General features: G+C 40.3%; 1 protein-coding gene across 4 annotated transcripts in view; it reads right to left on the bottom strand.

Annotated features, from left to right (window-relative positions):
- Window positions 1-15,904, bottom strand: part of hmcn1 (hemicentin 1) — a 551,025-nt gene that overhangs the window by 280,507 nt on the left and 254,614 nt on the right. For all 4 annotated transcript variants that reach the window (XM_063064023.1, XM_063064025.1, XM_063064024.1 and 1 more), the window contains exons 21-23: window positions 14,259-14,418; window positions 8,888-9,059; window positions 7,666-7,793 (exon numbers count right to left, since the gene is read on the bottom strand). In XM_063064023.1, coding sequence (XP_062920093.1) covers window positions 7,666-7,793; window positions 8,888-9,059; window positions 14,259-14,418 — 460 coding nt within the window. The remainder of the gene's footprint in view (window positions 1-7,665; window positions 7,794-8,887; window positions 9,060-14,258; window positions 14,419-15,904) is intronic.

The following is a 15,904-nucleotide window of genomic DNA, read 5'->3' as shown; positions in this document are numbered from 1 at the left end:
TCCATGTGATGGGAATTTCTCAAAAAAGCGCTTGGCACTCACAAACAAAACTGGAGGCAAATGATTGTCCACAGTACTACACAAAAAAGCACAGCCTGTCTTCATGTACCGAGGGAGAATCTTATACCTGATAGGTTGAAAGCCTCTCGTTTTCTCAAACTACTGATAAAACCACAAAATTATTATCTTTCAGCACAGTCAACTGTGAACACTATTCCTTTATTGCTAACTGCAAAGTCTGGACTATGATCTATAGAACATCTAAGGAATCAAACATTTAGGTAGTTTTTTAAGTTTAGCGTCATAAAATGTCAATAAACACTAAAATATGATATCAAACAAATATAGCAGTCTCAGGATCTTTCTTGTAAATACAACATGCTGACTCCTCTAAAAGTGATCTACCTTCATTACCTCAACACAATTTTATCACTTGAAAATATCCCATGAATACCCTTGCTCCCAAACGTAATGTTCCAATAATGCATTTCAGAGTGCAACAACTGTTATTTCTGTTAACAATATAAATAGCAACCTTCCTACAAAAGGATGGTAAATATTTGAAAACAGACATTAAGACTCTGTTGTAGAATATTATATTTCTTTTCAAGGAAAGTGAGATGTTGGTTATATCATTATTTTGGTATTTATAGGCATCCGTTAGTCTTGTGAGACTATGGATTTGCACCTTGGAAGGTTTCCAGGGCGCAGGCCTGGGCAAAGTTGTATGGAAGACCGGCAATTGCCCATGCTGCAAGTCTCCCCTCTCCACGCCACCGATGTTGTCCAAGGGAAGGGCACTAGGGCTGATACAGCTTGGCACCGGTGTCGTCGCAGAGCAATGTGTGGTTAAGTGCCTTGCTCGAGGACACAACACGCTGCTTCAGCTGTGGCTCAAACTAGCGACCTTCAGATCACTAGACCGACGCCTTAACCACTTGGCCACGTGCCAACACAATTTTGGTATTTATTGGTATTTTATGATGTCTCCAGTTAATTGTGAGTCACTTATCTGGCATGCTACAAATTTAGGTAGCACGCTGTTCTTGTCAACCATTTAGTTTCAGAAGCCTAAATCCCTTAACCCTTCCTTTGACCAGGATCGTTCTCCCCATGGGTATAACCACTAATTTTTCAGAGACTAATTTTGGTCACCATTGGACAAAAGGTGAAAATCTCAGGAAAGGGTGATTCAGGAAGCAGCCAGTAGATGTATTAATCTAGGTTCATTTCTGTACTTAGCAATTTTAGTGCCGTTGCATTGGAGCAGGGCTCCCCAACCTTTTTATGCCATGGAGCCTTACCATTAACCAAAGGGTCTGTGGTTTCAACAGTCTTGTCACAGGAAAAATAAAAATAAAATTACAGGGTTAGGTCTAGATTTAGATTATAATGAAAAGAAATCAGAAGAAATTATTCCACTTAATGATGTGGAATGTAACTAGGGAAGGGGGCATTCAGAGGGTGCATGGATGTTAATCTTTTCTGAAAGTCTCCTTTCTGTTGGACCAAATGGCATTTTCCTGGCGCTATAAATGCACGTTGCTACTGTGAACGCTTCATATTAACTAATTTTAATTTAAAAATCATGCTAATTCCACTGCCAATCTGTGTTGTTAGTGAGAAGTTAAACTTTTCAAATATTGTGTCTTTGGGTTTATCAAATCCAATAAGTATTTATAACAATTGGCCTTCACATGTTTGTCTACCGTTATTCCTCATAGTACCCAGAGCCACTTTTTTTTCGTAACGAAGGTAGCCAACGTATTGCAGGAAAACTACATTCACACCATTGGTTATCAGCTTCCAGTTGTCTAGAAAGGGAAATATTTACTTCTTGGAAGTTGGTGCTAAATGTAAAATTTGTGGGACCTGCTAAAAATGGCAACTAATCCTTGAGTGAGTTCTGACAAAATTGCATTTAGCTTAGCTGTGTTGTTGCATATTATTCACCGCTGCATTACCCAAATGAATAACGATTCATTTCTTCAAATTTGACCCACTGGCGCTGAATACACTTTCCACATTAATCTGGCAAATTTACAAATAGGCGTTTGAAGGAATTCCAAGAAAAATCTAAATTCCCATAAAGATTTAAATGACCATATTGAGTCAAGATAATGTTTTAAAATGATCAATTTGCCATAAACAACATACCAGTGCTGATGTGCCGTAGCATAGTAAGGTTTAATTTCCATACCTAAGAGCACAGATGCCTGGACTTCCAATTCAGAGAGTGTGAGTTCTAATCTTATTTGGTCATTTGCAATTATGCATTCAGTTTCTTGAAATTTAAAAAAAAACTTGTCTGTGAAGCTTTGGAAAGGGACTCTGCCATCCTTAACCTATCAATCTATGGTTATTTTTTCCAAGTGCTCTTTCAGTTTAATACGTCATTTCATGGCTTAAGGAAGCAACCTAGACCCTGACTTTCTGGGCAACTGAGAATAATCAACACATGTGAGTACCAGTTTAGTCAAAAACAATTGCAGTTGAAATGAAAATTTAGATTATTAGTGTACTTTTAATGTTTATTTCATTTGCTAGTTTTCTATCAGAACAAATAAAAATTCCCCGATAACTCCTACTTCAAAATCACCACTGAAAGTAACGTTGAGAGTGGAATGCAAGCTGAGGTTGGACAGAAAACTAAACATATGGAAGAGTTTTAGAACAAAAAATGCATAAGTGGTGCTTGCAAAGGAAAATTCAATGTGTTTTTAGGGACAGATGTCTGGCACATCCTCCCCTTTCCCTGGGTCAGCCCACTTTCTCACATCATACAGCAGTTTCAGACGAGGACACTGTATGTATGGGCAGTGCATTCACATACACTTAAACACGACCCCATAAACCACTGTATGCTTTTGTGACTGTAACTAGAAGGCATGATTCAAAATCAGAATCAAGAGGATCAGTTAGATTTATTCCAATAACTACTTTTCGCTCTACAGACTTAACATTAGACATGCTCCATTGAAAGGAGTAGATAGCAATCTTGTTCCTTCACCCCTGGAGATGCACTACTGAACTGAATGCTAGAGGGATATGCAGAAGTCAGTGGACAATTTTCCATCAGATTTCCCACTCATTGGTAATTATATCATTTGCTCATTATCTCAGAGACACATTATCCTCAGCAGTGTCAAGAAGCCAAATCATAGCCAATGGATGTGGGTACTTCAGCTTACTTGATTTCTGAGGTAAAAAAAAGTTTAGCTACCTCAGGAAATTTCATGATGGTTAGACAGCATTTAAAAAATTCTTCTCCATCTGCTCTGCCTCGTTCTGGAATTCCTTACATTAACAGTTGGGCTAAGGACTCTGCCACTACACCAGCACCTAATTTAGCATTCAGTTTATGTTCCCAAGAGTAAGAGTGCTAGTGGAATCAGCACTGAAAGAGTCATGACAGCATGTCCTATTTACCAGTAGATACACGTCTGGTGGTACAGAGAACTGACGTTGTGCTCTGCTGCGCCAGGGACCCGATTGCGAGCACTGTCCTCTGAGGCTGTCCCACGGCAAACAAACAGTTAAAGTGATTTAATTATTTCATGGCTGAGTGTGAAGTGATCTACTGAGGCAAAGTGCAATAGCTGCCTGTGGGGGTAGGTAGTGCAAGCATGACAAACGGACCAGCCACTCTACTCAGCTGTAACCTGACAAAAATATATATTAGACTATAGGGATAAGAGTAGGGGCTTGGGACTAATTAAGCAAATCTTTCATGAGGTTATCATCTGCATAATGGTTAAATATCTCCTCTCTGCACAGTTGGGATCTATGCTTTTGGAATTCCATTTTAGTACTTCGGCAAATATTCAAGATGAAGTCACCAACAACCTTCAACAATGCAGTTGCAATTTTTAAGTTCCAAGTTCAAAGTCCAGATATATGTCTCCATATAAAACCCTGAGATTCATTTTCTTGTGGGCATACGCAGCAAGTCCAAGAAGCATAACAGAATGAATGAAAGGCTGCACCCAAAAGGACAAACAACCATGTGTACAAGACAACAAACACTGCAAGTACTAAAGAAAAAGAAAGAAATAATAATAATAATAAATTAATAAGCAATAAATATTGAGCACATGAGATGAAAGAGTCCTTGAAACTGGGACAATATATTGGGGGGAAATCTCAATGATGGGGTGAGTGAAATTGAGTAAAGTTATCTCCTTTTGTTCAAGAGCTTGATGGCTGAGGGGTAGTAACTGTTCCTGAACCTGGTGATGTAGATTCTGAGGCTTCTGCACCTTCTTCCTTATGGTAGCAGTGAGAAGAGAGCATTGTCTGGGTGGTGGGGGTCCTTGATAATGGATGCTGTTTTCCTGCGATAGCGCTCCATGTAGGTGTGCTCAATAGTAGGGAGGGTTTACCCGTGATAGACTGGGCTGTATCCAATACTTTTTGTGGGATTTTACATTCAAGGGCATTCAGGATGCTTTTGCTGCTGCCTGTGCATGGCAGGGGTTTCCATACCAGGTGGTGATGCAGCCAGTCAATATACTGTCCACGACATATCTATAGAAATTGGTCAAGGTTTTAGATGTCATGCCGAATCTTCACAAACTTCTAAGGAAGTGGAGGTGCTGCTGTGCTTTCTTCATAATTGCAATTACGTGCTGGGCCCAGGACAGATTCTCTGAAATGATAACACCAAGGAATTTAAAGTTGCTGATACTCTCCTCCTCTAACCACCACACCTGGCCCCCTATGAGGACTGGTTCGTGGACCTCCTGATTCCTCCTCCTGGTCAATAATCATCTCCTTAGTCTCGCTGACATCGAGCAAGAGGTTGTTGTTGTGGCGCCACTCAGCCAGATTTTCAATCTCCCTCCTATAGGTTAATTCATCACTGCTCCTGATTCGGCCAATGACAATGGTATAGACAGTAAACTTAAATACTGCATTGGAATTGTGCTTAGCTTCACAGTTATAAGTATAAACTGAGTAGAGGGCTAAGCAAACAAACTTGTGGTGCACTTATGCTGATGAAGATTTTAGAGGAGACATTGCTACCAATCCAAAAGATGTTTTTGTAGACCCAAGTGACTTCATCAAGTTCATCTATGAAACAGTTTCTTCTTTTTTTTCTCATCTCTCTTTTCTTTTCAAGGTGGCTGGGGTCCTATCAGAGTCCATAACCTACAGCTGCAGCTCAAACTACGGTTCTCCATGGGTGGTGGGTTCTTGTTCTCGGACGTGCAGTGTGGCCTGCTGTTTTGAAATCTCCAGGTGCAGCCTGGAAGATGTGCACCTTCGACAACCGATTCCTTGTTGATCTTGCTGACAGAAGCATCATGGGAGATTGAAACACTGGGATGGCAGGCGGTGTGTGCTGCTGGTGGAAGGCCCCTGCACCCCAGCGATCTCTCTCTCTCGAGTGAGAGGGGAGGTTGGATGCTTTTGCTGCTGCCTGTGCACGGGAGGGGTTGTGGGGCTTTGGAGTTCTGATGTTTTCTGTCATTCATTGTTTAGGGTTTCTTCTGTTTCGTGGATGTCTGTGAAGAGTAAGAATTTCAGGTAGTATATTGAATACATTCTGAGATATTAAATTGAACCATTGAACTGACTGGGATCTGCAAGTGAAGAAGTTGAAGATCCAATTACCCAAGGAGGTATTGAGGCTAAGGTCTTCAAGCTTACTGATTAGCTTTGAGGGGATGGTGGCATTAAATGCCAAGCTGTAGCCGATAAAGAGCATCCTGATGTATGCATCATTGCTGTCCAGAGCCAATGAGATGGCATCTGCCCTGGACCAGTTGTGCTGGTAGGCAAATCGGAGTGGATCCAATTGAACACTCAAATCAGTATAATAAATACTAATTGCATTTTTAATGAATGCCAGTGTTCCTACTTTGTTGATTATTTGATCCTCTTCCAATTTGAGAAGCTTAAGATTAAAAGAAACAGGCCACTCAGCCTCTCAGGCTTGCATGACTATTCAGTAAGATCAGGGCTGACCTTTAACCGCACTACAACTTTTCTGCTCTATCGCCAATTTCCTCAATTCCAGTAACATCTAAAAATCCATCCATCTCTCTTTGTAATGCCAAGCAAATGAAGAGACCAGACTAAGTACAATAACATAAATTTAGTTTCACTAGGGTTACAACACAATTGAAGCAAAATATTTCTACTCAAGTCCTCTGGCAATGGAGTCCAACATAGTGTTTGTCTTTCAAACTGCTTACTATATCTACTTGCTAACCTTCACAAGTATACTTGGCCACCCAACATCCCCCTGAACACCAACACCTTTGAGTCTTCCACAACTTTAAAAAAACACTCAATTATTTGGAATTTTAGCATAAAAATTGATGCCTTGCATTCTTCCACATTATATTCCAACAGCTATGTCTTTGCCTACATTTTCATGAAATCTCTCTGTATCCTCTTATAGCCCACACTGCCATCTAACTTTGTATTATCAGCAAATTTAAACATATCACATAATCCCCTCATTCAAATTATTAATGTACATTGTGGACAAATGGATCCACATAAAGCCATGGTCTCATCTCTTTATTCCTTATCTCTTTTCTCTATTCATTAACCAATCCTCAAACTATCACATTATATTTACACCCTACTCCTTCACCCTGTCTTAACTGCAATTTAAAATAGGTTTGAGTAATTTCTACAAGTGATTGTAGATGCAGTTGAAATAGATGTTTGTAATTAAATTCAAAGATTTGTTTCAGGATGCTATAAAAAAATTATTTCATTATAGAAATGAGAGTGCAAACCTCAGTACACTCTGTAAGAAAGCATAAAAAATGGGCAAGGAAATTTTTGAATGAATTGATTTTGAAACTAAATGCATGATCAAGTCTTGAATTTCTACCCAACACACACAAAATGCTGGAGGAACTCAGCAGGCCGGGCAGCATCTATGGAAAAGAGTACAGTCGACGTTTCGGGCCGAGACCCTTCGGCAAGTCTGGAGAAAAAAAACGAGGAGTCGAAGTAAGAAGATGGGGGGAGGAGAGGAAGAAAGACAAGGTGACAGGTGAAACCAGGAAGTGGGTGGGGAAGGGATGAAGTAAGGAGCTGGAAGGTTGATTGATGAAAGAGAAACAGGGCTGGAGATAGAGATACAGGGCTCTCCTATCAGATTCCCTTTTTCAGCCCTGTATCTCTTTCACCAATCAAATTCCCTGCACCCCCTCTCCACCCCACCCTCCTGTTTTACCCGTCACCTTGTCTTTCTTCCTCCCATCGCTCCACCTTCTTAATCTCTTTTTTTTCCAGTCCTGATGAAAGGTCTCTGCCCAAAACGTCAACTGTACTCTTTTCCATAGATGCTGCCTGGCCTGCTGAGTTCCTCCAGCATTTTGTGTGTGTTTCTCGGATGTCCAGCATCGACAGATTTTCTCTTGTTTGAATTTCTACCAGTTGTGTTTGTTTATGTGTGTTTGTGCGTAAGTGTGCATGCGTGTGAATTTTCAGTGCTGATTGAACCTCAAATTTTCTGCAAGATGCATAGTTTTATGGGACTCCTTTGTGAGCAATTAGTAAACATTAAAGCTTGTTGAGCTGGTATTGTTTAAACAGTGATTAGCAGTTCTCTGAGAAGCTAGTCCCTAGAGTTTGAGTTTTTGACATCTGAAGAAAGAACTGATGTCATTATTGATTTGCACTGCAATGGAAACATACCATGCACACTTAACCTAATGTATTGTGTAACATTCCCAGCAATGTTTGTAGCAACACACTGGTATGTTCCAGAATCAGACAGTCTGGTTTCAATAATCTTCATTGATCCAGTGGAAAGTTGGGTGTGTCTGGAATACAAAGTATATTCCCATTAAAAAATCATCAACATCTTAAGTATACAGAAATATGTTAAGATAACAATATAGACAGTGACTAAACCAACATAAGTTGAACAACATAGAATTGTAACAACTGCTCTGATGTTTTTTCTGTACTGACCAAATGGAAAGATTCCATGATTTGGAGCTTGTCCAGATTTCTCTTTTGTTTCTTGATTTGAAAGCAGCTAATGCATCTAAACAGCAGATCTTTTGTTGTTTTTTAAATCATGCAAACAGTAAACCAGAAAATGTTGGAAATGCCTTACATGTCACTGTATGCATGAAAAACAGACAGGTCAACGTTTCTATCATCTGCCTACTTAATGGTTGAAAACTGAAAGACAAGAAAGACAGCCAAACAAGGGGAAAGGAGGGATGAAACACTTGTATGTACTCTAATCACAACAAGGAATTGGGCCGAAGGATTTGCTACCCATTATGAAATCAACTTATAGAATGGAGAAATCTTACAAATTTGGTCAAGAAGAAATCAGAGAAACAAAAGAATGTGCAAACAATTGAACACTGGGAAATGTTGGATATTCAAAAATAAATAAATGAGTATATCAAGCAAAGCCTGTGATCATTAATTTGAAAATGTATCATCTTGTAAACTGATTAAGATGAGCTCCACAGTACTTCCTTACAATTTGAAAAGTTCTTTGAACATTAATAATTCATATTGTCGATCGGCTCTTCTGTGTTGTGGTTTTCATTAACGCATATCAAAGCTATTCAACTTAAGGACCATGTGGGCATGCACTGAGGGGAAGTACACACAGAAGTTCAAAATACTCATCCCAGTCAGCAGTGCGGTTGCAATACTATGAAAAGCAAGGGAAAACAATGAAAAGATTTACTGGTCATTTCCTAATCTGTAAAGAATTTAAAGATTAAAAAATCAGTGATGTCAATAATAATGACTATTACTCAAACGAAAATATGACAGCTATGTTTATTTGCCTCATATTCTTGCTCACTATCCACAGCTGTACATAGCACACTTCATAGTAAAATATAAGAAATCCCATAATTCAGACCTCTGTTTAATCTCAAATTACCTTGGTGAAAAAGGAGAGATAAGTTGCATATTTTTGGCCCAGTGGATAATGGGAGGTGGGAAGCTATGGACTTCACAAGGCAATGTGATATCTTCTCCTTCGATCACTGATAACTCTTTTGGACTTCTTCTCTCAGATCCTCCTCTTGACTGAGTAACGATTCTCGGTTTAACTGGAATTTAAATTTGAGTAAGTTCTACAAGCCATCTTACATGCAGTAGGAAGTTATTCTGAATTAAAATGGTCAAGCATTCCATTCATTTGTAAACAAAACAACCAAGTCTCACTGCTATACTTGGTCAAAATAGGCTTATTAGTAAAATGCATTTTATGTTTTACATGTTTTGATTATTGAATAAGAATATAAACTGATATTACGTGACTTGGGAAGAGGTATGTTGAGAGATACTGGATACCTCTTAGCCTTCAATGCGATCGAGTCAACTCTTTTCAGAAGTGCTCAGATACATTGTGTGTGAAAGCAATGGAGAGGCACTGGTGATGTCCCCCAGGTTTTTAATTTAGCAAGATATTATACTCACTCACTGGTGTGGCGCGTGGCCAAGTGGTTAGGGCGTTGTGCTCACGATCTGAAGGTCGTGTGTTCGAGTCTCGGCCAAGGCAGCGTGTTGTGTCTTTGAGCAAGGCATTTAACCACACACTGCTCCAGTCCACCCAGCTGAAAATGGGTACTGGCAAAATGCTGGGGGTTAACCTCACGATAGATTGACATCCTATCCGGGAGGGGGGGTGTAGTCTCATACTCTCAGTCGCTTCACACCACAGAAACCGGCATAAGCACTGGCCTGATGGGCCACAAAGGCTCGGGACAGACTTTAACTTTTTTACTCACTCATCTAGGATGATGGAGTTGAAGGATTCCTGTTTTTGATCCCATCTAATTACCACTTGCATCAGAGTATGAATTCTTTTTCTGTTTTTATCCAAAATGACGATCAGCTATAGGCCCATGCATGCTAGATTCACGAACTCTAAGAACATGCTAATTATTGTGGTTGGACCAATAGGTAAAGTGTATGGACTGTCATTAAGGTGTACGAAAACCGACAGTTGAAACCATCTCTGCCATTGAATGGGAAAGTTTGGTCACAGGAAAAGAAATTGCAGTAAATTGTTTGAAGTTTTATTTTCTTGCAATGTTATGCATGGCTGTCTGCAGCAGTACTGCCTTATGCAATGGAATAACAGGGCGGTTTTATTCCTTGAACTCTTGTCACTGAGTTCCACTTTCTTGTTAGATTGCTGTGGCAAGGTACCAAACGGAAATCCGGCACTCTTTATTTGGGAAAGTTAAAAAAAACTGTAGCAGAGGGAAGCACACTGGATGAAGTACATATTTCTCTAAGAAGATACTTCATTGAAATAATAGGAAATTAGCAGCTCATAAGGAGCAACTAATCCATTTACTATGGAACTCTAACCAAACAAGAGGATAAGGAATTGGAAAAAGCTGCCTGTTAATTAGACCTGTAATATAATTTCTGTGTTCATTCTAATACATTATCTTTAATATTTCAGCATTTCTCGTGCATCTCATGTGAGCCACATTAGGATAGTATTTAGCATTGACTGGTTCCCTCTGTGAGTATTGCTGATTCTTCTTGTGACTTGATCAATCAGAGTTAGTCTGGCTTTGTGATTACCTGTGCCTAAACTGAGTTTTATAAAGTTGTACCATGATATCCATGTTCTTCTAATTCTGTGGCCAGGCCAAAGGCAGCCCACTTCCTTTATGTCAGACATCCCACCTCTCCCAGAAGTTCCGGGAGCCTCCCGCATATGAATAGTGGCTCCCTGATGCCCGCAAATTATATACAATATCACGGAAATCAATGTTTTTGAGAGAGTGCGAGCGAGAGAGAAAGCAAGCGAGAGTGCAAGAGAGTCTCCCGCAAATTGATGGTGCTACCTCCCTGAAACGAGTTTTTGCAGGGTGGGATGTCTGTTATGTCATCTTCACTGCCTGCATTGCAGCCTTCACAGAACTACGGACTTGAATACCAAAGTCCTTCTGATCCTAAATATTCCTTAAGACCCTACCATTCACTGTATATGCTCTATCCTTACAAGACTTCCAAAAATACACCATCTAGCACTTATCAGGATTGAAGTACATCTGCCATTGCTCCAGCAAAATTACCAATTGATCAATATTGTTCTGTAATTTAAGACTATGCTCACAATCAACAAAGTGTGGAGCCAAGAAATTTTATATTCTTTACTTAGCTGCAAATCCCTCTTAGTTTTGTTGGTATGTTACTAACACTGCTATTTTATCACTAAAATTGTCATTTTAGAATATCAGATTTCCTTTGAAAATCATGTATTATTGGAAATAATTCTGAATTAAAACTTGCAATGGTCACCATGGGTTATTAAAAAACATGAATTTTTCAGAAATATTGAAAATACAGTGCAATAACAAATAGGAATAGCTCAAATAGCTCTTTGTTTTGTAATTTTTCAAAAGCAGGGACATCTGCACTCAGTAGCCATTAGTTATCTCCTGCCTCTAATAAAGTTCAGAGATGCTCTTCTGCACACCACTGTTGTAACATGTACTTATTTGAACTACTGTCGCCTTCCTGTCAGCTTGAACCAGTTTGGCCATTCTCCTCTGACCTCTCTCATTATCAAGGCATTTTAGCCCAAAGAACTGCCGCTTGCTGGATGTCTGTTTTTAGCACTATTCTCTGTAAACTCTAGAAAATGTTGTACGTGAAAATCCCAGGAGATCAGCAAGTTCTGAGATCCTCGAACTACCACCTCTGGCATTAACAATCATTCCACGGTCAAGGCCACTTGGCTCAGTTGTATTCCCCATTTTGATGTTTGCTCTGATAAACAACTAAACCTCTTGACTACGTCTGCATGCTTTTAGGTATTGATTTGCTGCCACTTTGGCTGATTAAATATTTACATTAATGAGCAGGTGTACAGGTGTACCTAATGAAGTAGCCACTGAGTGTACATGCAGGATAGAGAAGGCACCGATACGTCTTGCAATCTGCCACCTCTCACAGTGTACAAGGTTGGACGGTGAAGGAAAACAATCATCAGACTTGCATGTCAGTCAGTGTCTGGAGAAATGTGGAGCGGGATAATTCTCTGAAATTGTTTGCCCATGAGCTTGGAGGAAGAAAAGCCATTAGATATACAAGGTGGAGACAGAGAAATATTTGAAAGATTGGGAACTGAGGGTTATTGGGAACTGAAAGAGAAGAGGAGCTGAAACGAGCATAGATCAGCATGATCACTCTGAATATTGGGGCAGGTTTGAGGGGCCTGAAGGCCTAATCTGGATCCCATACTGGTACAGATGAAAGGTCTCAGCCTGAAACAATGATGTTTGTCTCTCGCCACAGATGCTGCAAGATCTGCTGAGTTCCTTCAGTATTTTGTGTGCATTGTTCATGATTTTGAGCATCTGTAGAATCTCTTTTATCTTCTGAATCCTATTTTCTTGTATTCTTATGATTCAGTGATCCAGAGAAACAAAAAGTAAATGCACAATAATAGTGTCTATAAAAAGTATTCACTCCGCCCCTTGGAAATTTTCATATTTTATTGTTGTACAACATTGAATCACAGTGGATCTAATATGGCTTTTTTGACACTAATCAACAGAAAGAGACTCTTTTGTGTCAAAGTAAAAACAGATCTCTACAGAGTGATCGAAATTAATTACAAATATAAAACACAAAATAATTGATTACATCAGTATTCACGTCCTTTAACATGACATACCAAATCATCACTGGTACAGCCAATTGGTTATAGAAGTCACATAATTAGTTAAATGGAGATCTGTTTGTGGAGACCAGTGTGCAGTCAAGGTGTTTCAAATGATTGTAGTGAAAATACACCTGTATCTGGCAGGTCCAACTGGTGGTGAGTTAGTATCCTGGGAAAATCTACACCATGAAGACAAAGAACACTCCAAGCAACTCCGTGAGAAGGTTCTTGAGAAACATTAGTCAGGAGATAGATACAAGAAAATCTCCAAGTCACTGAATATCCCTTGGAGTACAGTGAAGTCAATCATCAAGAAATGGAAACAATATGGCACAGCTGTAAGTCTGCCTAGAGTAGTCCATCCTCAAACACTGAGTGACCTGTAAGAGGGGGACTAGTGAGGGAGGCCACCAAGAGACCTGTGACAGCTCTGGAGCAGTTACAAGCTTCAGTGGCTGAGATGGGACAGACTGCGCATACAACTGTTGCCCGGCTGCTACACAAGTCACAGTTTTATGGGAGAGTGGCAAAGAGAAAGCCACTGTTGAAAAAAAACTCACATGAAATCTTGGCTAGAGTTTGCCAGAACACATGTGGGAGACTCTGAAGTCAGCTGGAAGAAGGATCTATGGTCTGATTAAACCAAAATTGGCCATCAGACTGAACACTATGTTTGGCATAAGCCAAACACCGCACATCATCAAAAACACACCATCCTTACCACGAAGCATGGTGGTGGCTGCATCATGCTGTGGGGCTGCTTCACTGCAGCAGGCCCTGGAAGACTTGTGGAGGGTAAAATGAATGCAGCAAAATACAAGGAAATCCTCAAGGAAAATCTGATGGTGTCTGCAAGAGAACTACAACTTGGGAGAAGATATGTTTTCCAGCAAGATAATGACTCCAAGCATAAAGACACAGCTACACAGGATTAACTTAAAAACAACAAAATTAATGTCCTGGAGTGGCTAAGTCAGAGTCCAGGCCTCAATCCAATTGAGAATTCGTGGCAAGACTTGAAAAGGCTGTTCACTCACAACCCCATGCTTACACAGCTTGAGCAGCTTTGCAAAGAAGAATGGGGAAAAATTGCAGTGCCCAGATGTGCAAAGCTGATAGAGACCTATCCACACAGACTCTAGGCTGTAATTGCTGCCAAAGGTGCGTCTACTAAATACTGACTTGAAGGGGGTGAGTAATTATGCAATCAATTATTTTGTGTTTAATACTTGTAATAAACTTAGACCAATTTGTAGAAATTTGTTTTCACTTTGACATGAAAGAGTCTTTTCTGTTTATCAGTGTCAAAAGCGCCAAATTAAATCCACTGTGATTCAATGTTGTAAAACAATTAAACATGAAAGCTTTCAAGGGGGTGAATACTTTTTAAAGGCACTGTACATAGCCTCATTTGTTAAATATAACAACCAGAAATTGTTATATTTTATAAGATCAGGGGAGGGGATTAAACATTATTGGAGAAGTATTAAAAATATGATTACCGGGTCAGTATAAAAGAGCTGCACTACCATCAACAGTTAACACATTCTACAAGCTAGTGCCTGCAATTTCTAATATTTTTTATCGTATGAAAAGATTAAAAATGTACTCATACCATAAACAGTCAGCTGAACTTTGCGTGTGGTGTAGCCTGCAGCATTTGTGGCTGTGCACACAAATTCCCCAGTCTCTGCACCACTTGGAGAAAGAATTAATAAACTGCCATCTGATTCCACGCTGAAATTCCCCAAACGCTGGATAATGAGTTCATCGTTCTGTAAGAGAAGGTACAAATTATTTGCACAAAATGAATCCTTTTGCTTTTATGGACTTTGATGAACATGGGCAACACAGGATTATCATTTGATATCACACTCATCACGGTCAACCCTGCAGTGCGATTGTCAAAGGACCAGTATTAAACAATGATCTCACACCACTTTGCAAAATATTTATCAAAATTTCTACAATTTCAGAGGTATTCTTGTTATCACCTTCTCAAATTATTGCTAGAGGCTTGAGCCAAGTTGGTATAAAGCATCGTACAAATTCAGAATAGAGATATCTAAGATAATTCTGAAACTTAAGGATTTTGTCAAAAATCATAAAATTCATTGTATATTTTGTCATACTTATAGAGATCTGTATCTAATACATTTTGTTCACACTTTAGCTGCATAAGCATTTTCACAGACTATAGGTGGGGCCTCATCAGTTATCAAAGTGTGATCGCGGGACCATCGCAGCAGGACAAGGAGCAAAGGGCTCGGGAGAGTGCTGAGTGCTGGGAAGCAGCTGAGGAGCTGAGGTGAGTGTGCTTTAAAAGGAGTGTGGAGGGCAACTGAAAGGCTAAACAGAGTGTTGATTAGGGGGAGTGAGTACTTAAGATAATTGGCAGGGACAAATAAAAGGAGAGATAACTGAAGAGGAGCGGCCAGTGTGTGAGTGGTTCAGGGCAGGAGTGGAGCTTTGCGGCTTTGGCTCGAGAGGCTTCGGCGAACAGATGCTGAGCCTGCTCCCAGTGAGGTAAGGCTGGGTAAGTTCCTTTAATTAACCTAATTAAGAGGAGTAGGAAATGGAGGCAGCAGTTAGAGCAGTCGAGTGCTCCGTTTGCAATATGTGGGAAGTTAGGGCGAGCACAATTTTCCCTGATGATTACACCTGTGAAAGGTGCATCCAGCTTCAGCTCCTGACAAACCAAGTTAGGGAGCTGGAGCTGGATGAACTTCGGATCATTCGTGAGGCAGAGGCAGAAATAGACAGGAGTTACAGGGAGACAGTCACCCCTAAAAGTCAGGAGGAGGTAGCTGGTTGACTGTCAGGAGAGGGAAGGGGAATAGACAGAAAGAGCAGAGCACCCCTGTGGCTGTTCCCATCAACAATAAGTATACCATTTTGGATACTGTTGGTGGGGACGACCTACCAGGGACAAGTTGTAGTGGTCGCGTCTCTGGCACCGAGACTGGACCCTCAGCTCAGAAGGGAAGGAGGGAAAAGAGGAGAGCAGTAGTGATAGGGGATTCGATAGTTAGGGGGTCAGATAAGAGGTTATGTGAGAGAGATCGAGAATCCCGGATGGTCTGTGGCCTCTCTGATGCCAGGGTCCACGACATCTCAGATCAAGTTCTCGGTTCTCAGGAGGGAGGGTGAGCAGCCAGATGTTGTGGTCCATATAGAGACCAATGACGTGGATACGAAGGAGGAAGAGGTCCTGCAAAGAGAGTTTAGGGAGTTAGGTGCAAAGTTGAAGGACAGGACCTC

Source organism: Mobula hypostoma, chromosome 12 (genome assembly GCF_963921235.1).
Source record: "Mobula hypostoma chromosome 12, sMobHyp1.1, whole genome shotgun sequence".
In the NCBI taxonomy this organism is placed as follows: domain Eukaryota; kingdom Metazoa; phylum Chordata; class Chondrichthyes; order Myliobatiformes; family Myliobatidae; genus Mobula; species Mobula hypostoma.
Note: the sequence above shows the minus strand (reverse complement) of the source record. Positions and strands in the feature narration are given on the sequence as shown.